Genomic DNA, 23,527 nt, shown 5'->3' on the forward strand with positions numbered 1-23,527 from the left:
AATCTGAATGCAGCCCATGCAGGAAACTTGACTAGAACCCTACACTCTCATTCCATCCCCCTCTAAGGCTACCATCCTAAGGCGGCGTGCTAGGAATCAGGTAAAGTGGGACTTACTTCCTTGTCAGGAATGGGGAACCACACGATAGGAGCCTTTCCTGGTATGCTCCTGGGACCGCCTCTCCTGGTATGCCCCGCGGAGGACCTTCAGGTCCACAAATGACAACACTTTGGAGGTCTCAAGTCGCACGGTGGTTAGATTGGTCTCAACTAGGGCCAGGGCCTTTTCAGTACTGGCCCCAACTTGGTGGAACGCTCTGCCACAAGACACTAGGGCCCTGCGGGACTTGACATCTTTCCGTAGGGCCTGCAAGACAGAGCTGTTCTGCCTGGGCTTTGGTTTGGACTCAGTCTGACCCTTATGTTTCCCTCCCCTTTTGGTTTTGATCTATGGGCTACTTTTAAAATGAGGCTGCATTTTAACCTGTGTTTTTTTCCCTATTATGTTTTTACTGTAATTTTACTGGTGTTAGCCGCCCTGAGCCCAGCTCTGGCTGGGGAGGGTGGGGTATAAATAAAATTTATTTATTTATTTATTATCTCACCTGAGTGGCAATCCCAGCATGATCGGACCCTGGAACCCACAGAACTTTATAGCCTTGCATTCTTTTCCTGCAAGACATCGAAAGACCACAACGCAGAACTCAGCAACTGCCCTGCTGCTAAACACAGTGACCTGATGCCAGATCAGAACCAGCGTCTCTAGAAATAGAATAGCTGCCCCCCAGAAAAACCAGCATAAAGAGGAAGCAGATCCCAAGGAAAGAGCACAGGCTCTACAATGTAGGCGGAGAACCTCAGGTTCGGGGGCCAAATTCAGCCCACCAGCCCTCTCTGCCTAACCCTTGGCACACTGCTGAGGCCACGCCATGCTCTGCAACCTCCTCAAGCACTTTTGCCTTGCTGGAACATGTCCCTGCTCTGTAATAATGCCTCCCCATTTCCTGGACGGAGACAGATGCCTACGGGGTGCGCCTGTCGAAACCTATGAATTTGGCATAGCTGGAACACAGCCTTCTGTACAAAAGTTAAGAATACTAGAAGAGTTCTAAGTTGGATCAGGCCAATGCCCCATCCACATTTGGTGGAGGAATAAGAGAACACTAGGATACCACTTTAAACAGTCATGGCTTCCCCAAGAGAATTCTGGAAGCCCCGTAAATCAGGCTGTGATACATTCAAGACGGTGGACCCCTCTCTCTAAACCAGTGGTTCTCAAAGGATGTGTCACGCCACACCCATGTGGCAGGGGAATGTGGCAAGTGTGGCGGGGAAGATTCAAGTACAATCGGAGAAACATTTAAATATTTCGGTGTAGTGTAGTTCAAGATAATTTTTTATTGGCAGAATATATTTTCAAAAGGAGAACAAGAGCACCAACTGATGCTCTTATGACTCAAACACTGCTAGCCGTTGTTTCTTTTTGTTTTCCAATGTATTTCTTATCAATGGAAAATTCAGCGTGGTGTGAGCAAATTTTTATTCTGGAAGTGTGGCCCGGATAAAAGAAGTTTGAGGCCTCTGCTTTAGACTTCTCATTGGAAGCAAGGAAGCTGCCTTATATCAAAAGCACAGGCTCTTTTTCATGAACTGCAAACCCCCCTCGTGCATATTTGTACACTGGTACCTCGGGTTACATACGCTTCAGGTTACATACGCTTCAGGTTACAGACTCCACTAACCCAGAAATAGTGCTTCAGGTTAAGAACTTTGCTTCAGGATAAGAACAGAAATCGGGCTCTGGCGGCACGGCAGCAGCAGGAGGCCCCATTAGCTAAAGTGGTGCTTCAGGTTAAGAACAGTTTCAGGTTAAGAACGGACCTCCGGAACGAATTAAGTACTTAACCCGAGGTACCAATGTATACCTGCTGCAAGCCACTCACCCTTATATCTTAATGGGCTTGATGGCTATAAATCTAAGAATGAATACATGAGCGAGAAACACGAAGCTGCAGGGGAGCCATCGGCTGCTGGAGGCAAAGTACCCACCTGACCACGCAGAGCATCACTTACCAACGTACCAGAGCGTCTTCAAGAGCCACAGTCAAGGCGTGGCCCAGGTGCAGGGACCCCGTGACGTTTGGCGGAGGGAGAGAGAGTGAAAACGTTTCTGGCTTCCGATGGGGCAGGAGGTGCTTTGGGAAAGAGAAACAGGAAGAGAGATCAGCAGCGTCCAAGGTCAGAACAGCCTGGTGGCCACTGCACCATCAGGGTACCATGGCAGAACCGCTAATTTCAAGGTTTGCCCCCAAAAAAGTATTTTTTTGCAAAATTAACTACTATAATAAGAAATCAGTCAAATCAAAAATTTAAAAAGGAGCGGAAATGTTTTGATGAATATATGGCAAAATATTGCTCAAAAAAAATACACTAATATGCCTAGATTAAAATGTGAAGTACTGGATGGAAGAAAAATGAGTAAGGAAAGATAATAAGAATATATAGATCATTTGAGAAGATTGTAGAATGCAAAGATTATTGTAAATTGTATAATGTGGAGGAAATCGAGTGGGGGCGGAGGCAAGTGGGAGGAAGGAGAAAAGAATAATATGATGGATTGAGAAAATATAACTGTAAATGTATGGGGGGATGGGGAGGAAATGGTGTTGGTTTTGGTACATCTGCATTGTAATGTGATATGTGAAAACCAATAAATAAATAAACCAATAAATAAATATTAAAAAAGAAAAGAAAAAACGTAAGGGGAGACCTGCAGGCAAGGATCAAAGGCCCATCTAATCCCAGGATTGAGGAGGCTTTTGTGTGCAACTGAGTTAAACCCCGTGATGGATGCAAGTAATCCAGAGTTAGTGCATTCCCAGCAGGTGTTGGAAGTCATTGCTTGACAGCTGTAAGTCATCGGTTCCACTGTCAAAGTCTCTATCAAGGTGTTTTTCTCCACCAAAACCTACTTTTCTGTTAACTTCAGCCCTTTGATTATTACATCTAGTGTTCCTCTTGGGTTATCATTTCTGCCATTCAGCCATCTGTCAACTCTCAAGGGCAGCACACCTTTGGTTCGCCTGTTTACGGCACAACCCACCTAAAACCACTTGTTTACAGCATCGATTTTTCTACCTGGTGCTCTGGTTTAAAAAATCCCTCCTTCACCCACCAGGAATACCAGGCAGCTTCGACATATTGTGGGCTATACGAGACGGGCAGTGGTGCCGAGGTATCTGTGGGAAAGAATGCAACAGAGGGTACCTGTTATTAAATAAAAAAAACCAATAATGCGTATTTCCATTAAATCCCAGAACTGATCTGCATAAAATGTACAAGGTGTGGAACCCAGCATTCTGAAACTACCGGCTTCCCAACAGACAGATGCAGGAGGCTATGGAAAGGGCAAGGAGTTCTGTTTCTCCCACTGTTACCTTTCTTTTCTCCAACTGCAGTTGGGATGTCGTACAGAACGGTGCTTTTCAAGGCTCGGCCCCTGGCTTGGCTTGGCGGCTGCTCCTGCAAAATACAGCAGAGACAAGATGGCTCCCAGGACGGGGCTCATGCTTTTCCTCCGCAAGTCCTACTTGGAGATGCCGAGAATCAGGGTGGACTTGATTTAAATCAAAGCGATTTAAATCACAATTTAAATCACTAGTCAGTAAGACTTGATTTAAATCATTTTTTTACAGAAATACTCATTCTTGCTGGCATAATCTTAATATTTACAACCAGATGAAGGTTTCATTTTTGGAATAATAAACTTGCACAATTATTGCACAAAGATCCCAAGACTTGTGGAGTATTCTGCTCACAAGGTTGCACTTTCATTTTCACGGCTTCACACTTAGCTACTTGTGCAGATCTATTCCACTCCAAACAATCTATTCATTGAACCTCTTGGAACTTAACATTTAAGAGGTAAGGAGTTGATTCTGTGTATATAAATTTGCAAAAGAACAAAGGGATTAAGGGTTTTTCCTCAACTCTGTATGTTTATTTTATAACATTTTTTTCCTTTGAAGAAAAGGCATGTTATCTCTGCAGACACAATTTCACATTTTTGAGAACTGCAAAAACAAGCATCTCATTAGAAAAACTGCCCCAAATAATCTTACAGAAACCTCTGGAAGAGCATGACATTGCGAATGGATTAATGGAATTCATTTACCGAAGAATTTAAACATTGCATATAAAGCCTCATGCTACATAATTAAAAACAAACCCTTATTTCCTGATGAATAGCCTTTGGACTATAATGTAACTTAAATAGAAAACTATCTTTAGAAAGATTTTTCCTCCAAAAGCATTTTATTTTTAAAAATCCGATTTAAATTTTAAAAATCTGATTTAAATTTTAAAAATCCAATTTAAATTTTAAAAATCCGTTTTTAATTATTATTTTTTAAATATCATGACTTTTAACAATCCTGTCAAGGATTGAACCGGAGATCCTCAGCATTCAAAGCAGATGCTCTCCCTCTGAGCAACGGCCCTTCCTCACTCGACTCTCCCCTATTAAATAATTAGCCAAAGTGGGGACATCAACGTCGCTGGTCCTCCAAGCACCGCCACCTCACCTTGGACCCAGCAAGCAGCCCAGCTTCAATGGCCTCCAGCTTCTCCCGCTGCCGTTTCTGTTTCTCTGCCTTATTTTTCAGGTGGGGCGTTTTCCCCGTCGGGTTTCCTTCAGGCTTCCTTGCTTGGGAGTAAGACCTCCAAACGCCAGGCGCCCCCCAGCGCCTCTTCTCAGCCCAGAGAAGCAGACGGCAGAGAGAACACAGGTGCCGGACAGGCCCAGCATTGTACTGGGGCAATGGCATGCTTGGAATTGGACGCATTCAGTTCTCAGGCATGGGAAGCACACCTCTCTCACAGCTACCTGTCTCGCAGTGCCATAAGCTCTCTTTTCCGTCTTTGCACGGTGGGTAGGTGGAACCTGCAGAAAAGAAAACCAAGCAAACTAAATGTTTATTGAATATATGGGGGGAAATTCTGTACAGTGGTACCTCGGGTTACATACGCTTCAGGTTACATACGCTTCAGGTTACAGACTCTGCTAACCCAGAAATAGTACCTCAGGTTAAGAACTTTGATTCAGGATGAGAACAGAAATCGTGCTCTGGCGGCACGGCAGCAGTGGGAGGCCCCATTAGCTAAAGTGGTGCTTCAGGTTAAGAACAGTTTCAAGTTAAAAACGGACCTCTAGAATGAATTAAGTACGTAACCAGAGGTACCACTGTACACTTGAAAACATGGACAGCATTAAGATAAATTCAACATTGTAAATAAGTTTTGGTGGATGTAATAATGTAATACTCAATGGTTTAGCTCAGGGGTTGTCAACCTGGTCCCTACTGCCCACGAGTGGGCGTTTCAGGATTGTAGGTGGGCAGGAGGGGGTTCTATGGCCAGGGGTCCCCAAAGTAAGGCCCGCGGGCTGGATAAGGCCCGAGGGACTCGTTTATCTGGCCCGCAGTGAGCCGGTGCTGCACTGCGTGGCTGCCCCATTTGCGCATGCGTTATTTGCGATGCACATCCAGGTCGGAGGAGGCCCGTGCACATGTGCACAAACTATTTCCGGTGCTCCTCCGACCCGGAAGTGCACCAGAAATAGCGTGTGCACACGCATATGGGCACGCACTCCCCCGCCCTCCACGCAATCGGCGCTGGAGACACCGGCCCGAGGCGCGGTAAGTTTGCTGACCCCTGTTCTATGGCACAAGCTGAATCCTCCTTCCATCGAGCGCCGGTGGGCGGTTAGGAAATTTTACCATCAAGAAAGATGCCTAACCCTCCCTCTCACCCAACCAGACAGAAATATGACAATTTTCTGAAAAGTGCACTCTGCTCTCTGCCATCAGACATCTGAGGACAGGGGCAAGGCAGGTACGGAGTAATTCTGCCTTCTCTTTGTCACCGAATAGCATTTCTCCATCCTCTCCACGCTGAGGACCTACACTAGTGGCCAAAATTCTGGAAACCTTTTGGGGAAAGTGTATTTCCGAGGATTGATGGCTCATAACCCCCAATTGGCTCTCTAAACACTCATGCTCATTGGCTACATTCAAATGAAGGAAAGCTATTGCATATCAACCTAAGTCCTAAGCAATTTGTGCTTCCCGTTTCTGGTTATTTGGCTATAACATTTGATAGAATACAGATAATTGAACAAACTTTGTTGCATTACATTCTTCATTAAATTAACTTCCCATTGATATATAATTTTATGGTATTACTCCCCCCCCCAAAAAAATGAGCCATCAAACCTCAGAAATACCCTTTTTCCAAAAGGTTTCCACAATTTTGGCCACTAGTGTGCTTGTTCTTCCTCTTGCTTCAGACATAGCCAACCCAATGAAATACAATATAAGGTACAGGTTTCCAAAACACACACAAAATCACTTGAAATCTGCCATGGTCTTGACCGATCCTTTAAGGACATTTGTTGCATTTTCTTTGTGTCTTTTTAAACAGACTGTCATGTTCTTTTCACACATTATGGCATTCGCAAGTCACTTTGAGACATTTTCTTGCGGAGAGCAAAAAAAATAAGAAATCAATGCCGAAAATAGGAAACGGCCACGGTGCCAAAAAAAACCCCAACAACTCTGCGCTTCAGAAAGAAAATGTCAATCTGAAATACTCCGATCAGGTCAGAGATCGAAAGAGACATGTTTGCAATTCAGTTTCCTAAGAGACTCTTACCTTCAGATGCCCCCGCTGCAAAAAGAGAGAAGGGGACGCGCGGCTTTTTTCTGCAGGCGGAGGGGAAAAGCAAGAAGCTCACGTGCAGAGCCAGAGGCCGACCCCGACCGCTCTCTGGCGGGTTTCCTGTCTGTCTCGTGTGAAATGCATGACGGGAGCTTAGAGCCCTAGGAAGAGGAAGGGCTTTGCTGGGTTGTCTGAGCCGAGAGAAATCCGGAGGAGCTGAAGATCGGGAAAATGCATGCGAGGTGAGGTCTGGATCGAGGCTCGTGGAGAGAGCGCAGCGCTGCAGCTCCGGGAGCGCGTGCTCACAAGGAAGCCCCATTGAATTCAATGGGACTTACTCTCCCGGGAGCGAGGTGAGGATTGCAGCCTTAGCGGACCTAGCAGAAAGGAAGAAGGGGTTCCTCGAGGCGACGGGACTGGCTGGGAATTAGTTGTGGGACGGGGAAGTGCAAGCGCAAAGCCGCATGCATTGCCAAGAAATTGCAAAAGACTTTTGCAAATGTCTTGCAACGATCGGTGCAATTCCTATCCAGGCTTTCAAGGCGGCTCTCAAGCAGTAACTGCCTAGGAGTAGCCCCCGCTGGATTTAGTGAGGCTTACTCCTGAGTAGACGTTGCACCTTCAGAGCCCGGCTGAGCAGGATCGCAGCCTGCAGTGGAAGTACTGTAAGGGCAATTGAGGCCGGCAGGGAGAGGGAGGAGAGACTTCCTGATTAGAAATATGGAATATTCTTTTATTGCTTGAGCTGGTTCCCGCCTCAGGGTAAGGGCTTTGTATTTGTAAGATATTAAGCTTGCATATATTCATGCAGACATCTTGTTCTGTTGTTGTTTTATTTAAAAAACCCCCAATAAAATTATTATTTTAAACGCATACACCTTCTGTTTCAGATTATATATTATTTTGACCGATAATTATTTATGTGTGTGTATGGAACATAATTATGTATTCCACTTAATCATTAAAAAAACCGCTAAGCAGTCACATATTCTTGTAACCTGATCTGGGACCTTTTTGGTTAAAGGCGGGTAAGGAATCTGGAAAAAGAAGAATGAGCTTGCAATGCTGCACAGGGGCAAAGATCCTGACCCTACTTGTGTCTATGTTCTGCATAGCAGGCCGGAGCTTTCGCCAGGGTGTTTCTTCTTCTTCTAGAGACTCTTAATCTCAAGGTCGTGGGTTCGAGCCCCACGTCGGGCAACAGATCTTCATTGCAGGGCGTTGGACTAGATTAGGGAAGCTTTTAATGTTTAATAGGTTATTGTATTTTAATATTCTGTTGGAAGCCGCCCAGAGTGGCTGGGGAAACCCAGCCAGATGGGCGGGGCATAAATAAATAAATTATTATTATTTATTATTATTATTATTATTATTATTATTATTATTAATTCTTGTGCTGACCTTTAAAGCCTTCTGGCGGTTCCGTCACTATGAGAAGCAAAATTGCAGGGAGCCAGGCAGAGGGCCTTCTTGGTAGTGGCGCCCGCCCTGTGGAACGCCCTCCCATCAGATGTCAAATAAATAAACAACTATCTGACTTTTAAAAGACATCTGAAGGCAGCCCTGTTTAGGGAAGCTTTTAATATTTGATGAATATTTTAATATTTTGCTGGAAGCCACCCAGAGTGGCTGGGGAAACCCAGCCAGATGGGCAGGCTATAAATTATTATTATTATTATTATTATTATTATTATTATTATTATTATTATAGATGACTCTTGTGGTCTCTTCCCACCCTGCAATTCAATGATTCGCAATAGGGTGCTTACCTGTGCTGATAATAATTGGGTTCAGAATCCCCCCCCCCAAAAAAAACTTTTAAAACTTCCTTCCTCCTGTAGATTACTATGGAGTCGGTGATGAAATTGCAGAGGGTGCAGCTGAAATGCAAGAACCTTCATGAATTCCTGCGGGGCCTCAGCCCTGGCATCTTAGACCGGCTCTACAACCATCCTGCCACATGCCTAGCTGTCTTTCGGTGAGTGAGAACCCCCTTCGCAAATATTGGGGTGCTGGCCAGAGTGGGGAGGGTGGAATAAAAGAATCAGTTTACTTCCAAACTAGATTATTTACAGTTCAAGCTTAACCATGCTTACTCAGTAGTAAGTCCTGTTTATATGTGGCTTACTCCTGGATAAGTGGAATTAGGATTACAGCTTTAGGCTTGACCTTAACTGAATCATGAATCCTCGATTATCTAAAGTTGCCTGCACTGGGTGAGAATCCTGATGTAAACAAGATGTGCAGATATTTTATTTTATTGTATGTGCATTCTGGTGTCTTGCTTAAATTGTGCTTTTAGTATTTAATTGCATCCATTCACAAGAACAGGAAAAGGCGAGGGTTTTTTTAGTAGTATTATTCCAACAGGTTGTTGTTTTAGATGAGCCAGCCATTCCCGTGATTATATTTTGTATTGTTTTCTGGTATTTCATATTGCACATTGCCCTTGTTAGTTTATGCGAATGGGTGCTATATAAAAAATCTTTTAATTACATAAATAAAATAAACAGTAGCATGTTTCCAAGTTTTTTTAAAAAGTAGATGCTTAAAATACTTAATTGGCGTCGCTTGTGAAAGCAGTTTCGCTACACGCTAAACCGTCCACACATTGATCTGTGTGTTTTAAGCAATTTATTCCAGCTCAGCCTTCCCCAACTAGATGCCTTCTGTACGTTTTTGGACCCTGGCAAATGGTCAAAAGGGATGGGAATTGTGGTCCAGCAACATCTCAAGGGCCAAAGGTTCCCCATCCCTACAGTCAACCCTTAATGGTGCCTTCTGAGCGGGAGATGCTGTGGCTAATCTCTGACTCTTCAGATGTTGCTGCAGTTCCCGTGAGTTTTCCATCAGAAGAGTCAAGGGCAAGGAACATGGGAGCAGTTTTTCAGAAATGTCTGGAGGGCCTCGGATTAGCCACCCCCTGCGTTATGGTATAAAAGTATTTTATAAAAGCTCCATCTGGTACGCAGGCTGAGGCCCTATGTGTCCACGGACTGTCTCGTAAGAGTAGTGCCTGCTCTGGTTATCTCTCACTTGGACTACTGCCATGTGCTCTACGTGGGGCTGTCTTTGAAGGTGACCCGGAAACTGCAACTACAGTGGTACCTTGGGTTACATACACTTCAGGTTACATACGCTTCAGGTTACAGACTCTGCTAACCCAGAAATAGTACCTCGGGTTAAGAACTTTGCTTCAGGATGAGAACAGAAATTGTGCTCCGGCGGCAGCAGCAGGAGGCCCCATTAGCTAAAGTGGTGCTTCAAGTTAAGAACACTTTCAGGTTAAGAACGGACCTCTGGAACGAATTAAGTACTTAACCCAATCCAGAATGCGGCAGCTAGACAATCCAGAATCAGCCCAGACACTGATGTCCAGCGCTGAGGGCCTTCTGGCGGTTCCCTCACTATGAGAAGCAAAATTACAGGGAACCAGGCAGAGGGCCTTCTCGGTAGTGGCGCCCGCCCTGTGGAACACCCTCCCATCAGATGTCAAATAAATAAACAACTATCTGACATTTAGAAGACATCTGAAGGTAGCCCTGTTTAGGGAAGCTTTTAATATTTGATGAATATTTTACTATTTTGCTGGAAGCCACCCAGAGTAGCTGGGGAAACCCAGCCACATGGGGGGGGTATAAATTATTATTATTAGTTATTTTATTTTGCGTTCACAGCACTGTCCTTGCATTCTTGCATTTTCAGAGAGCTGCCGGGGTTGGCCAAGAACTACGTCATGAGGATGCTTTTCCTGGAACAGCCCCTCCCTCAGGCCGCTGTGGCCTCATGGGTCAAGAAGGAATTCACCAAGTGAGTTGCTGTTTGCGACAGGACAGTGTGGAAGCAAAAGCTCGGGTTGTGTAGCGAAGTATCAGAACAGCAAGAGAAACCAAGCCGCTGTTCTGTGGGGGCCTAGTGATTTATACACACACAGATGAGTTTCTGAGTATCTTCTGGTCCAATTCATACATTACATTCTTCGCTTCGACAAGGGAACACCCCGGCTGATCCTTATCTTCTCCGGAGCCTGGTTTTGCACTCATCTTAGCTCACAATTGCTTCTTGCCTTTCAGGGAGCAAGATGAAAGCTCAGATGTCTTGCTGGGGCTGCGGCTCTGGCACACGCAGCTGCTCCCTGGTGGCCTCCAAGGAATTGTCTTGAACCCCATCTTTAAGGAGAACCTGCGTATTGCCTTGCTGGGCGGGTAAGTGAGAGCCATGGAGAGAATTAGGAACCAAGGCAGAGGCTCGGTGCATTTAATGCACTGAAGATAATCCCGTATGTGACTGTGTTCACACATAACGCTAAACCATAGTTTGCTTTAACCTTGATTTGTTCAACAAGCCGCAGATTGTTTCTTCCACACTCACGTTTGTTTTTAAGCTGCTCTTTCCTTGTATCTCTGTAGCATATGAGGTTTTGGGGTGGGGTGGGTTAATCAAGGTTGTTGGCTGAGGCATAATGCCAAACAACAGTTAAAACAAGGCACAGTTTGCAAGCCAGCAACAAGCCATTGGCTCACCTTGTTTCTAGGAAACAAACTGTGGTTAATCAGCTGGGCTGGATTCAGACATTCAGACCAATCAGATATTTGCAAAACAAACCATGGTTAGGTGTTAAGCGCAAACCAGGCCTCTGACCGATGTGCTTTAGTTGCATTACAATTAGGAGTGCTTTCCTCAATAAACAGAGCAATGAAATAAAGAAAACTTCTTTTCTAACGGCCCCACACAGATACAGTGGGGCGACTTGCAAACCATGGGTTTTTCAGACACCTGCCTTCTCCTTGCATGTGAATTATTATTATTATTATTATTATTAACACATTTTTATGGTTTGCTTTAGCCATCGTTTAATGCTCACGCTGGCATTGGCACAGACATGGTTACGTCTAGTCCAGGGTTTCCCAGACTTCGGTCTCCAGCTGTTTTTGGACTACAACTCCCATCATCCCTAGCTAGCAAGACCAGTGGATGATGGGAACTGTAGTCCACAACAGCTGGAGACCTACGTTTGGGAAACTCTGGTGTAATCAGTGATTGGGAACGGCATGCTGCGTATTCCTAATCAATCTCCCCTCCAAAAAACCATGATTACTAGAAGCAAAACAAACCAAGGAAATGTGATTGATTTGAAGTACTGTACTGGGATTTGCCCCTGAGAGCTGGAGGAGCTTTTCATGTCATGGATCACAGTTGACCATGAATTGGAAGGTAAGATGTTTGGGAGCAAAAGAGCACGTAGATTACAACCGTCTGTTTCTGACTGCGAACGACATTGTCGCTTTCATACCTGTGGAAGGTAATGGCGGCTGGGTTTCAGAATGCCAGTTCTCGTGTTATTCGGCCAGGGGTTATGGCTTTGAGAAAGTTCTGTCCCTCCTGCAGCTTTCTGCTGGTTCTATAATAGAATAGAATTTTATTATTATGGTCACAGACCAGTTCTGGGTCACTTACAATATCAGGAAAATCATAAAACACAACAGGAATACATTGAATTGCAATTGGGTATTACAGAGACAATTCAGATACAGCGGCAGTTAAAAAAAAAATTTAAATCTTGATCACTAAAATATAACCTAAAATTATCATTTAAAACCTTAATCATTTTGCTAGTACAGCTATTTCCCTAAATTTTATGGCAGTCACACAGAACTTGGCCACCCTTAGCGTAATCTCTAGATTCTTGTCCTCTACCAGGAGTTTTAGACGTTGAAGTTTGGACCCATTTGGAGATTTTTGTACAGTGGTACCTCGGGTTACATACGCTTCAGGTTACATACGTTTCAGGTTACGCACTCCGCTAACCTAGAAATAGTGCTTCAGGTTAAGAACTTTGCTTCAGAATAAGAACAGAAATCGGGCTCCGGTGGCGCGGCAGCAGCAGGAGGCCCCATTAGCTAAAGTGGTGCTTCAGGTTAAGAACAGTTTCAGGTTAAGTACGGACCTCCGGAACGAATTAAGTACTTAACCTGAGGTACCACTGTATAACAGGAGTAATAAATACCGAGCGTATATCCCCGTAGAAACGGCAGCGTAACAAGACATGAGAGACAGTTTCTACCTTCATCAAGTTCCACGTATGGTTTACCCTCGAATCTGCCCTGCAGTGAGGCAGATGGCAGCACGTTGAATCTAGTGAGGGTAAATGACCACCTGTATTTGTAATTTTGACAAATAATTTGCTGGGGTAAATCCTCTCCCATTATCTTTTATTGCTGCGTGTTTATTCATCTCGCTCACGCGGCATTGCAGTATGGCTCTATAACTGTCCGACAGCATTCCTTGCATTTCATCCTGTTTCTGCAGAGGTAAGGCCTGGTCTGATGACACTGGCCAGCTGGGCCCAGACAAGCACGCCCGGGATGTCCCGTCTCTTGACAAGTACGCCGAGGAGAGGTGGGAGGTGAGTGTTTTGTTTGGCCTTGTGCTCTGTTACAGGGCTCCATTGTTTTTTTTTTAAAATTATTTAATCATTTTTTCAATACATACAACAACCGCAATAGACACATACAACAAAAACCACAATAACACTAATAACACAATTTGACAATTCATATTTGAATACTGATATACCTATGACTACACCTTTTTAACAATATTTCCCCACCTCTCCTCCCCCTACTTCCCACCACTGTCCGCCTTACCGCTTAAATATTCCTTCCAGATTTCTTCATATTTAGCCATTCTTAATTTGCGTTGACATGCAATTCGTTCGTATGTAGCTAGTCTGTCCATATTATCAATCCATGTGCTCAATGGAATCTTTTTGCGGCTCTTCCAATTCATCAAAACAAGTTTTTTTTTTTTTGCTTCTAATATGGCACGGTACATCCATTTTTTTTGACCCTTTGTAATCTCCCACGTTTCCGGAATATAATTTAGAATTAAATTCAATTCCCCTAAATAACAATTTCTTTTTATTACTCTTGCTATAAATATCCTCACCTTTGTTTGTCCTTGTGGTGCGAGGACAGGCTCCATTGTAAGAGTCTTTTGGAGACACCACCTCATCTGGGCTGTGGGAAGATGGATTGTTTGCCTGGCCATTTGCCATAGCTGTGGTAGAACAGTGTGGATGCACCAGGGCCTGTTTCCAGTGGCGAACCAGTCTGGACAAACCCTTTGTCTCCCACCCGGTTCCATTTTTGTGCATCCTCCTAGGTCATCCTGCATTTCATGGTGGGCTCTCCAAGTGCAGCCGTGAGCCAGGACTTAGCTCAGCTACTCATTGAAGCCGGACTGATGAAGAGGTAAGTGGCAAAGAAGAAAGGGGCAGACAAACTATGGGGTTGAGGGAGTAGGAATGAATGGTAAAAGTAGCTATCTCAACATCCCATGCGCAGTTCTCAGTAGTGGTTCTGTCTGATTAGGAGTCACAAGCCATGTCACTCTTAAAAGAATGCCCACTAGTTGGCAGGCCCCACTGACTTGAACACCTTGGGGGCAACATAACAAACCATGTGGCAATGGTGGTGCTGATCGCAGCATAGGAACGCAGGTGGCGCTGTGGTCTAAACCACTGAGCCTCTTGGGCTTGCTGATCAGAAGGTCGTCAGTTTGAATCCCTGTGACAGGGTGAGCTCCCGTTGCTCTGTCCCTGCTCCTGCCAACCTAGCAGTTTGAAAGCATGCCAGTGTAAGTAGATAAATGGGTACCTCTGTGACAGGAAGATAAACACTTCTGTCACGGTGTTTTGTTACACCAGAAGTGTTTTAGTCATGCTGGCCACATGACCCGGAAAACTGTGAACAAGCACCGGCTCTCTCGGTCTGAAATGAGATGAGCTCCGCGACCCCATAGTCATCTTTGACAGGACTTAACTGTCCAGGGGTCCTTTATCTCAGTGTTTCCCAACCTTGGGCCTCCAGCTGTTTTTGAACTACAATTCCCATCATCCCTGACCACTGGTCTTGCTAGCTAGGGATGATGGGAGTTGTAGTCCAAAAACAGCTGGAGGCCCAAGGTTGGGAAACACTGCTTTATCTTACCTTTTATAGGTAACTGCATGTTGTTGGTGGGCTTTAAAATCCACAATCACAGCCTACTTGAGAATAGTTAATGAAGCATACAGCGTATAACACCAGTCTTGAAAGACCTACATTGGCTCCGAGTATGTTTCCGAGCACAATTCGAAGTGTTGATGCTGACCTTTAAATCCCTAAATGGCCTCGGCCCAGTAAACCCTCAGTGCTGGACCTCAGCGTCCGGGCAGAATGATGGGGGTGGAGACGCGCCTTCAGGTATACTGGGCCGAGGCCGTTTAGGGCTTTAAAGGTCAGCACCAACACTTTGAATTGTGCTCGGAAACGTACTGGGAGCCAATGTAGGTCTTTCAGGCCGGTGTTATGTGGTCTTGGCAGCCGCTCCCAGTCACCAGTCTAGCTGCTGCATTCTGGATTAGTTGTAGTTTCCGGGTCACCTTCAAAGGTAGCCCCACGTAGAGCGCGTTGCAGTAGTCCAAGCGGGAGATAACCAGAGCATGCACCACTCTGGTGAGACAGTCCGCAGGCAGATAGGGTCTCAGCCTGCGTACCAAGTGGAGCTACTAGACCTAAATACACCACAGAGGAGGACCTCATTCTGTTTTCCTCCAGCCTCTGTGTGTTTCCTCTTTAGTTCTGAACCTGGGGAGCCTCCCTGCATCACATCTTCTGGCTTCCAGTTCCTGTTGCTGGATACCTCATCTCAGCTCTGGTATTTCATGCTGCAGTATCTCCAGTCGGCTGAGGTGAGGAGAAGAGGGGGCAACCTCCCCGTCTTTGCCTCCCCCCCCCGTCTCTGGCAATCTCCCTGTTGTGTTTTAACCGCCTCTTCTTTCCCCCTACAGACCCGGGGCATGGATCTGGTGGAGATTCTTTCCTTTCTCTTCCAGCTCAGCTTCTCCACTCTTGGCAAGGTGAGCATCTTCTCCCATCAGCTCCCAGTTTGGCGAACAGCAAAGTAGCAAAACAGGACAATTGAAAATACAAGGAAAAGCATACCCCGTACGTATTTAGAATTTCAGGGCTGCCAGGAAGCATGGTCTTTCAGCCAATTCCTCCTGGGTGTTAATCATGGACAAAGGCAGGCACAGCTTACCAAGGGAGGGCGTTTCAGAGATAGGGAGCCACCACGGAAGAGGCCCTGCAGCTCCATACAGACAGTACCAGTAGTGGCGCCACTCCCCGTCGATCATAGGGTCTGTGATGGTTGATATTGGAAGGGGGGAGCACTCTTTTAGTGGAGCCTATAAAGCAGGGAGCAAAAGGATAGGAGGGGTCAACTCCATAATTCTGCATTGCAAGGAAAACATTCCCCTTTCCCCCAGATGCCTTTTAGGATTGATTCCTGTTTATTTTCCCATTTATAACTTGACAAATCTCTATTGTGTCCCTTCTTTCAAAATTTCCCCTTATAAGCTACATTACCTCAAGGGAATATGCTTCAGCCTAGACGGTTGCCCAAAAGTGGAAGGCTGAAAAAGAGTCCTTGCCCCCTTTCAGCTCTGTGATTTTATAAGACTGGGGGCGGGGAATGCACAAATCATGCTTTTTCCAAAATCAGATTGCATCTCCCTCCTCATTTCAGAATACCACATTCTTAGCTTTAGTCATCGGGAGGTGATGTTTATATCGGTTAAGTGTGTTATATCTGTAGGCTCTTCCACACATGCAGGTTCTTGATATCGGCAGCATCCAGCGGTGATATTGACCTGCATGTGTGAATCATCACTGCCGCAGAGAGAAATTTCACATTGCCTCCTGGTGGTTTTCAGTAGTTTGGCCTGATTCGGCTGGCAGGCACGAAGCATTGAATGATCCAAGTGGTGCCCCCCCACTGTGTATGTGTGAGTAAATCATTCCCCATTTCCCCCCATCTGTTCCCAGGACTATTCCGTGGAAGGGATGAGCGAGTCTCTGCTGAATTTCCTCCAGCACCTTCGGGAATTTGGCCTCGTCTTTCAGAGAAAGGTAAGACCCCACAAGAACGTTGGCCGAGTTAGATCGCATGTGGGGGTTTTCCGGGAAAGAACAGGGTGGAAGAAACAGCAGAAAGTAGTGCCCCTGTTGTAGGCTGGGGAACAGAACGTTTTAGAGGACCTGCTGCGAAGGTGCGGAACTTAAATGAGTTCACAGTGGAAGTTTGGAGTGGCACTTGTAAGCAGAGTTAGGTAGGTACAAGGGATTTCAAGCCTGCAGGCGCCTTGGTGCCATTATCCGTCCTTCTCCCTTTCCAGAGGAAATCTCGCCGTTACTATCCCACACGGCTGGCCATCAACCTTTCCTCTGGCATTTCGGGCACCGCAGTGGACACCCATTACCAGGGCTTCATCATTGTGGAGACCAACTACAGGATCTATGCCTACACAGGTCAGAGGCTGACTCCCAGGGTGGATCCTTACTTCTGCATGCGTCCCAGGTGCAATTACCCTGCCTGTAACCTTGGAGAGCCCCAGCTAATCCGTGTTTCCCATATTATTAATGATTGATTGATTGATTGATTGATTGATTGATTGATTGATTGAATTGATATACCACCCTACACCTGAGGGGTCTCAGGACAGTTCACAGAATAAAATCAAGATATAAAACCACAAAATACCTAATAAAAGCAACAACCCAATAGCCCCCCCCAAAAAACCCAGATCAACCAAATGCCCAGTTAAAAGGAAATGTTTGTGACTGGCACCAGAAGGTGTATAATGAAGGCACCAGGCGAACTTCCCTGGGGAGAGCATTCCACAGACGGGGAGCCACTGCAGAGAAGGCCCTGTTCTCGTGCTGCCACCCTCCAGACCTCTCGAGGAGGAGGCACACGAAGGAGGGACTCAGAAGATGATCTCAGGGTCTGGGTAGGTTCATATGGGAAGAGGCAGTCCTTGAGGTAGTGCGGTCTTGAGCCGTTTAAGGCTTTATAGGTCAAAACCAGCACTTTGATCCCGGAAACTAATTGGTAGCCAGTGCAGTCGGACCAGGAACTGTGTAATATGCTCAAACCGTCTTGCTCCTGTGAGCAACCTGGCCGCTGAATTCTGCACTTGGGTCTCTGGCAGCTTTTGGACTACTGTTCCCCATCATCCCTGGCCACCAGTCCTTCTATAGCTAGGGATGATGGGAGTTGTAGTCCAAAAGAAACAGACCCAAGTTTGGGAAACCCCGGTAGACAATACTGAACTCAATGGCTCGGTGGAGCGACTCGGTGTAAGACAGCTTTCTATGGTCCTCTTGTTTGTGGCTTTGCTGGCCTCCCTGCCACAACCTCTGCAGATCCAAAATAATAACGCTGGTTTTGTAACCCAATGGCACTTAAATGGAGAGGAGACCAAAGTAGGTAGCCACTAATTATTCAGGACCGTCATCCTCCCTCTTGGAGGGCTTTTGTGAATGCCAGGTTCACCGGGATCTAGTTCAGGACTAGGAAGCTCCTAGGTCAGACTAAACTCAATGTTGGCTACTCAGACTGGCAGCAGCTTTCCAGGAGACAGAGGCTGTTGTGATTGGAAATGCCTGGGGTTGAATCTGAGACCTTCTGCAGGTAGGGTAGGTTCAAACGGGGAACCAGACAAGAGGGCCTTCTTGGTAGTGGCACCCGCCCTGTGGAACGCCCTCCCATCAGATGTCAAGGAAATAAACAACTATCTGACTTTTGGAAGACATCTGAAGGCAGCTCTGTTCAGGGAAGCTTTTAATATTTGATGAATTATTGTATTTTAATATTTTGTTGGAAGCCGCCCAGAGTGGCTGGGGAAACCCAGCCAGATGGGGGGTATAAATAAATTTTACTTTACTTTACTTTACTATTTACCACCCAGGTTTTAAGAATTTTCCATTCTTGGGTTCAGCTGTGAAATAATACTAAAAGAGAGTATATGTGAGCATGTGCAGAGTAACTTTTTGTCCATCTCACACGCACCAGAAAAATCTGAGCTTGGTAGACATTTTTCTGGGTAGAAGGGGTGTACTTACTTTCAAAAGTTAAGCTCTTGACTTCTCCCCCTCTCTCTCTCTCTCTGCCCTGGTTTCCAGATTCCGAACTACAGATTGCGCTCATTGCCCTCTTTTCCGAGATGCTCTACCGCTTCCCCAACTTGGTGGTGGCTCAGGTCACCCGGGAGAGCGTGCAGCAAGCCATCGCCAATGGCATCACGGCAGACCAGGTGGGGAACCGGGGAGAGGCTGTTGGGTTAACCAGATTAAAGGGAGCCTAGCAGAGTGTGGTTCGCTTCTGTCTACTGGGCTGGTTTCCCAGCACAGACGAAGCCAGCACTGGGAATAGTAGAAGCGGTCAAGTGATGGTGTCAGTCAAATAGTATTAAGGCCAGCTCTGTTTTGTTCCCTTTTTCTTTCCTCTCTCCCGCAGATCATTCATTTCCTACGTACCAGAGCTCACTCTGTGATGCTGAAACAGGTGAGGATTACGGCACGGGGTGTGGTCACTCAGTGGATCGCTCATTAAAGGATCACACCTCCCTTTCCAAAGGGTTTGGTGCTGTTTTTATGACTTTGTGGGATAAGTCTATGTTCCAGCTCAGCTGTTTGGAGGCAGAATGCGAGTTGCCTGGAATCGCAAGTCGGGAGAGGGATACAGTGGTATCTCGGGTTAAGAACTTAATTCGTTCTGGAGGTCTGTTCTTAACCTGAAGCACTACTTTAGCTAATGGGGCCTCCTGCTGCCGCTGCGCCACTGCTGCATGATTTCCGTTCTCACCCTGAAGCAAAGTTCTTAACCTGAGGTACTATTTCTGGGTTAGCGGAGTCTGTAACCTGAAGTGTCTGTAACCTGAAGCATATGTAACCTGAGGTACCACTGTATTTTTATGCTGTGAACCGCCCTGAAGTCTATGGACATAGGGCAGTACAGTGGTACCTCGGGTTACAGACGCTTCAGGTTACAGACACTTCAGGTTACAGACTCCACTAACCCGGAAGTAGTACGTCGGGTTAAGAACTTTACCTCAGGATGATAGACTATATGGAATTGGCGGAAATGACTGGCAGAATCCGAGACCAGGGAGAAGAGTTGGTGGAAGAAGATTGGAAGAAGTTTAAAGACTATTTGCAGAAACATTGTAAAATTAATGAATGCTAAAATGATGTTGGATTGAAATGAAGTGGCTTTAGCAATAAGGTTAAAAAGAATATGTAAAAATGGACTGATAATTAGATGAAAATATAAGGTTATAATATGTTAAGATATAGAATTAAGATAGATACAAAGAGGGAAAGGATTTGCTGAATTAACCATGTGAATTGGAATACAAAAAAGGGAGGTGTGAGGAGGTCAGGAAACAAGTAATTGAAATATAAGATACGAAAAGATTGATTTGTTTTTTGATTGTTTTTTATTTCCTCATGTATTTTGTATTTTTCTTTGCATTTTTGTATCTTTTTTCTTTTTGTTTTTATTTTTCTTTTCTTATTCTGTAATTCTCTTTTGTCTGTAAAATTTCAATAAATATTTTTTTTAAAAAAAGAACTTTACCTCAGGATGAGAACAGAAATCGTGCGGCGGCAGCGGGACGCCCCATTAGCTAAAGTAGCACCTCAGGTTAAGAACGGTTTAAGGTTAAGAACGGACCTCCAGAATGAATTAAGTTCGTACCAGAGGTACCACTGTATATAATTTTATTGTTGTTAATTAATAGTGTTGCACTCAGGCTACATTTTGGGGCTTCCGGTGAGCATCTGGGTGGCCACTGTCAAAACATTATGCTGGACTAGATGGGTCATTGGCCTGATCCTGCAGGGCTTTTCTTATGGAAAGATGGGCGTCACATGTTGGCAAGAGAAATTGGAATGTGGCCTTGAGGATTCTGGGTAACCTCTGCTAGGGAGATTCCAATGGAAGCCTCTGCTGCTGCAGCAGTAGGAATCCCGTATTGACCCGAATATAAGCCGCACCTTTAGAATGGGGGGGGGGGGAATATAAAATACCCGAATATAAGCCACCGCATTCCTCACTGTTCCTGGTGCTGTTTTCCTCAAGCTCCTGGCTGCATACCATAAGGTCGTGAATATAAGCCGCACTTTAACTTTTCACGGTGGGAATTTGGGGGGAAAGTGAGGCTTATATTTCAGGCCAATACGGTTGATCATCTTTTGTTTTCCCCGTTGTCTTTTCCATATGCGTCCCTGACTCTTTCTCTGATGTCTTGCCCCATAGACCCCGGTGCTGCCTCCCACCATCACAGATCAGATCCGGCTGTGGGAGCTGGAACGAGACAGACTCCGCTTCTCTGAGGGTGAGTGTCTGTGGGTGAGGAACTCCGGTGGGGTGGAAAAGAGAGAAGAACACGGGAAAGAGAAGGGGCGTATCTCTAGTGGAAATATATCTGCGTTCTGGCAGATTATCTTCCCGTCTTCCACCCCACCCAACTTCCTTCTTGCTTCAGATCCACCTTTCTGGGTTCCCCCATGTTGTGTTTTTTCTTCCTCCTTTCACATCAAGTGCTCTTTTGCCTCCACGGTCAGACGCAGCAATGCTTCTGAACACCAGATTCTGGAAACCATGGAAGAGCAGCGCGCCAGTTGTGTTCTCATCAGGGTGGATAAAAATCAATGTTTTTTAAAAAAACATATCAGGTTTTTTAAAATTTGAATCGGATTTTTTTAATTTAAATTGGGTTTTTAAAATAACATGCTTTTGGAGGAAAAAATCTTTCTAAAGATAGTTTTCTATTTAAGTTACATTATAGTCCAAAGGCTATACATCAGGAAATAAGTATTTGTTTTAAGTTTTTCATGTGTGCTAAAACTCATTAAAGAAAATAAAATTGTTTAACCACATCGGTTAACAGTCATGGATACATATGCTGTAATGTTATTGTTTTAGTTAAATAAAACATTTTAATTGTTATTAAGGAAATTATCGTTTTTCTTCTTCCAATAAAGTACAGCAGAAAAGTTGTCCCAATATTGATAGTTAACTTATTAAACCTCACAATAATTTTGTAATTATCTGTCTATGTATTTCTAATAGTATAACCAAATCAGTAATTGTTGATATAACTGTAAAAAGTACTCTGAAAATTTATTTGTCCAAAAACGGAACCTTCCTCTGGTTGTAAATATTAAGATTATGCCAGCAAGACTGAGTCTTTTCTGTAAAAAGAGAGAGATTTAAATCAAATCTTACTGACTAGTGATTTAAATCGATTTGATTTAAATCAATTCCACCATGGTTCTCATCCCCCCTTCTTTGCATCCACCATCTTCCCCCTCAATCCTCTCCCTTGTTCCTTTCCCTGACCCTTCTCTGCCTGCCTCCCCATCTTCTCCTCGCATCTCAAACTCTTGAGCTCTCCTCTGGGCTTTTTCACCATGTCTTCCTGCTCTCTCTCCCTCTCCCCCCAGGTGTCCTCTACAACCAGTTCCTGTCCCAGGTCGACTTTGAGCTGCTGCGCAACCACGCAAAGGAGCTGGGGGTCCTTGTCTTCGAGAACCCGGCCAAACGTCTCATGGTGGTGACACCCGCCGGCCACTCGGACGTCAAGCGCTTCTGGAAGCGGCAGAAACACAGTTCCTGAAGGCCGGGGAACTGCCGGCACTCCCAGATCTCTCTCCTTGCACTTTTCTGCTGGGAAACAGGAGTCGGGGTGGGGGTGTTAACTGCATCCCCCCTGCCCCTAACTGTCAAGGAGTAGCAGAGAGACAGAGAGGAAGGAGAAGAAGGTTTCTTAGGGGTTGTCTGATGACCCCCCCTCCGGTCAAGAACTGATTAAGAGGAGCAGGAAAACGTCTCTAGGTTCAGCTTCCTCTTAACAGAAGTGGCTAAAGCTTGCCGGCTGCCGGCTGCCACTCATTCTCTGAGCGGATGTGGCCCCGCTGTTCCAGCAGGGCTACTGCTGATATGGAATAGGTTAAGACAACTAAGCAGCTGTTTAAAATGTACGTGCCAGGGTGCCAGCATGGATTTGGAACAGACTCACACCGTTTAAACAGAAAGTTGATCTAAAACCTGGATCAAGCAGGGTAACAACATTGGATCAGATTTGTAAATAGCCTCTTTTTTGTAAATGTTTTTATTGCGATAGAAGTATCAATAAAACACCCACATCTGAAGTTATTTTAGATGGGTTCCTTTCCCTTCTCTCCTCGTGTTACGGAGGAGAGTACATCAAGGAAACCCTAAGAGAGGTCAAGAACTGCAGGCAAATGTAGCCCACAAAAAACTGGGTAGTGTGGATGAAATGTATTTTACCCCATCTGGGCTTGCTCCCTTGTGAGTGGGTACAATCCTGCACACACTTACCTAGAAATACCCCCCCTCTCAATTCAGCTCTTCTGAGTAAGAGTGCACAGGATTGGCTTAGCCCAGGCACCCCCAAACTCGGCCCTCCAGATGTTTTGGGACTACAATTCCCATCATCCCTGACCACTGGTGCTGTTAACTAGGGATGATGGGAGTTGTAGTCCAAAAACATCTGGAGGGCCAAGTTTGGGGGGGTGCCAGACTTAACCCCTTCCTCATTTTTGCAGTGCCAGGCTGAGTTCCTTGGACGAAAGGTGGGATACAGTGACTTGTGGTGAATTTTTCATAGGGGAACAGTTAGGGCCATAGGCGCCAGCTTGCAAGTGTGGTGGTGGGGCGGTGGCAATGTCACGTGTGTGACATTCTGCCTGTAAACATCACGCCTCATTTCCTGAACCAGGCAGAAGCTTCCTAGGCTTTGAGAAGGAGGCACCAGGGGGGAATTTGGGCGACTAGCCTAGTCCCCCTCGCCCACTGACTGCACACCACTGGTGGGATATAAAGGTAATTACTTTACTAAATAACAAATGCAGTATTGGCAGAAAATGGCATAGATAGATTTAGGTATTAAAATATTT

At 45.4% G+C, this 23,527-nt stretch overlaps 2 protein-coding genes across 7 annotated transcripts in view; one reads left to right on the top strand and one right to left on the bottom strand.

The window, feature by feature from the left end:
- Nucleotides 1-6,823, bottom strand: part of VARS2 (valyl-tRNA synthetase 2, mitochondrial) — a 31,352-nt gene extending 24,529 nt beyond the window's left edge. Inside the window, exons 1-6 of one of the 3 annotated variants that reach the window (XM_053378620.1) lie at nucleotides 6,711-6,823; nucleotides 4,583-4,941; nucleotides 3,437-3,521; nucleotides 3,138-3,238; nucleotides 2,073-2,194; nucleotides 605-671 (exon numbers count right to left, since the gene is read on the bottom strand). In XM_053378620.1, coding sequence (XP_053234595.1) covers nucleotides 605-671; nucleotides 2,073-2,194; nucleotides 3,138-3,238; nucleotides 3,437-3,521; nucleotides 4,583-4,843 — 636 coding nt within the window. In that variant the 5' untranslated portion in view covers nucleotides 4,844-4,941; nucleotides 6,711-6,823. Of the gene's footprint in view, nucleotides 1-604; nucleotides 672-2,072; nucleotides 2,195-3,137; nucleotides 3,239-3,436; nucleotides 3,522-4,582; nucleotides 4,942-6,710 lie in introns of those variants that run through there. The other 2 variants (XM_053378621.1, XM_053378622.1) reach the window with 2 other exon arrangements.
- A 30-nt stretch (nucleotides 6,824-6,853) lies between these two features.
- On the top strand, nucleotides 6,854-22,768 carry GTF2H4 (general transcription factor IIH subunit 4). Of its 4 annotated transcripts, none has more exons than XM_053378625.1 (14): nucleotides 6,854-6,958; nucleotides 8,558-8,694; nucleotides 10,422-10,526; nucleotides 10,790-10,921; nucleotides 13,026-13,122; nucleotides 13,881-13,969; nucleotides 15,336-15,447; nucleotides 15,547-15,615; nucleotides 16,586-16,669; nucleotides 16,936-17,068; nucleotides 18,725-18,855; nucleotides 19,059-19,106; nucleotides 20,862-20,940; nucleotides 22,052-22,768. In XM_053378625.1, exons 2-14 carry the CDS (start codon nucleotides 8,564-8,566, stop codon nucleotides 22,222-22,224), a joined length of 1,383 nt encoding a protein of 460 aa, XP_053234600.1. In that variant the 5' UTR covers nucleotides 6,854-6,958; nucleotides 8,558-8,563; the 3' UTR covers nucleotides 22,225-22,768. The 4 variants fall into 4 exon arrangements, with proteins under 4 accessions (XP_053234600.1, XP_053234599.1, XP_053234601.1 ...); XM_053378624.1 differs by having other exon boundaries at nucleotides 6,924-7,069; XM_053378626.1 differs by lacking the exon at nucleotides 6,854-6,958 and adding an exon at nucleotides 7,455-7,478.
- Nucleotides 22,769-23,527: the final 759 nt, after the last annotated feature.

This window comes from Podarcis raffonei, chromosome 2 (assembly GCF_027172205.1).
Source record: "Podarcis raffonei isolate rPodRaf1 chromosome 2, rPodRaf1.pri, whole genome shotgun sequence".
NCBI classification, from domain to species: domain Eukaryota; kingdom Metazoa; phylum Chordata; class Lepidosauria; order Squamata; family Lacertidae; genus Podarcis; species Podarcis raffonei.

Bases quoted from the DNA above. Each gene is read 5' to 3' on its own strand.
- GTF2H4 (XM_053378625.1), top strand. From the start codon at position 8,564: ATGGAGTCGGTGATGAAATTGCAGAGGGTGCAGCTGAAATGCAAGAAC. The intron at 15,448-15,546 runs GTGAGGAGAAGA...TTCCCCCTACAG, and splicing joins AGTATCTCCAGTCGGCTGAG to ACCCGGGGCATGGATCTGGT. The intron at 20,941-22,051 runs GTGAGTGTCTGT...CTCTCCCCCCAG, and splicing joins CAGACTCCGCTTCTCTGAGG to GTGTCCTCTACAACCAGTTC.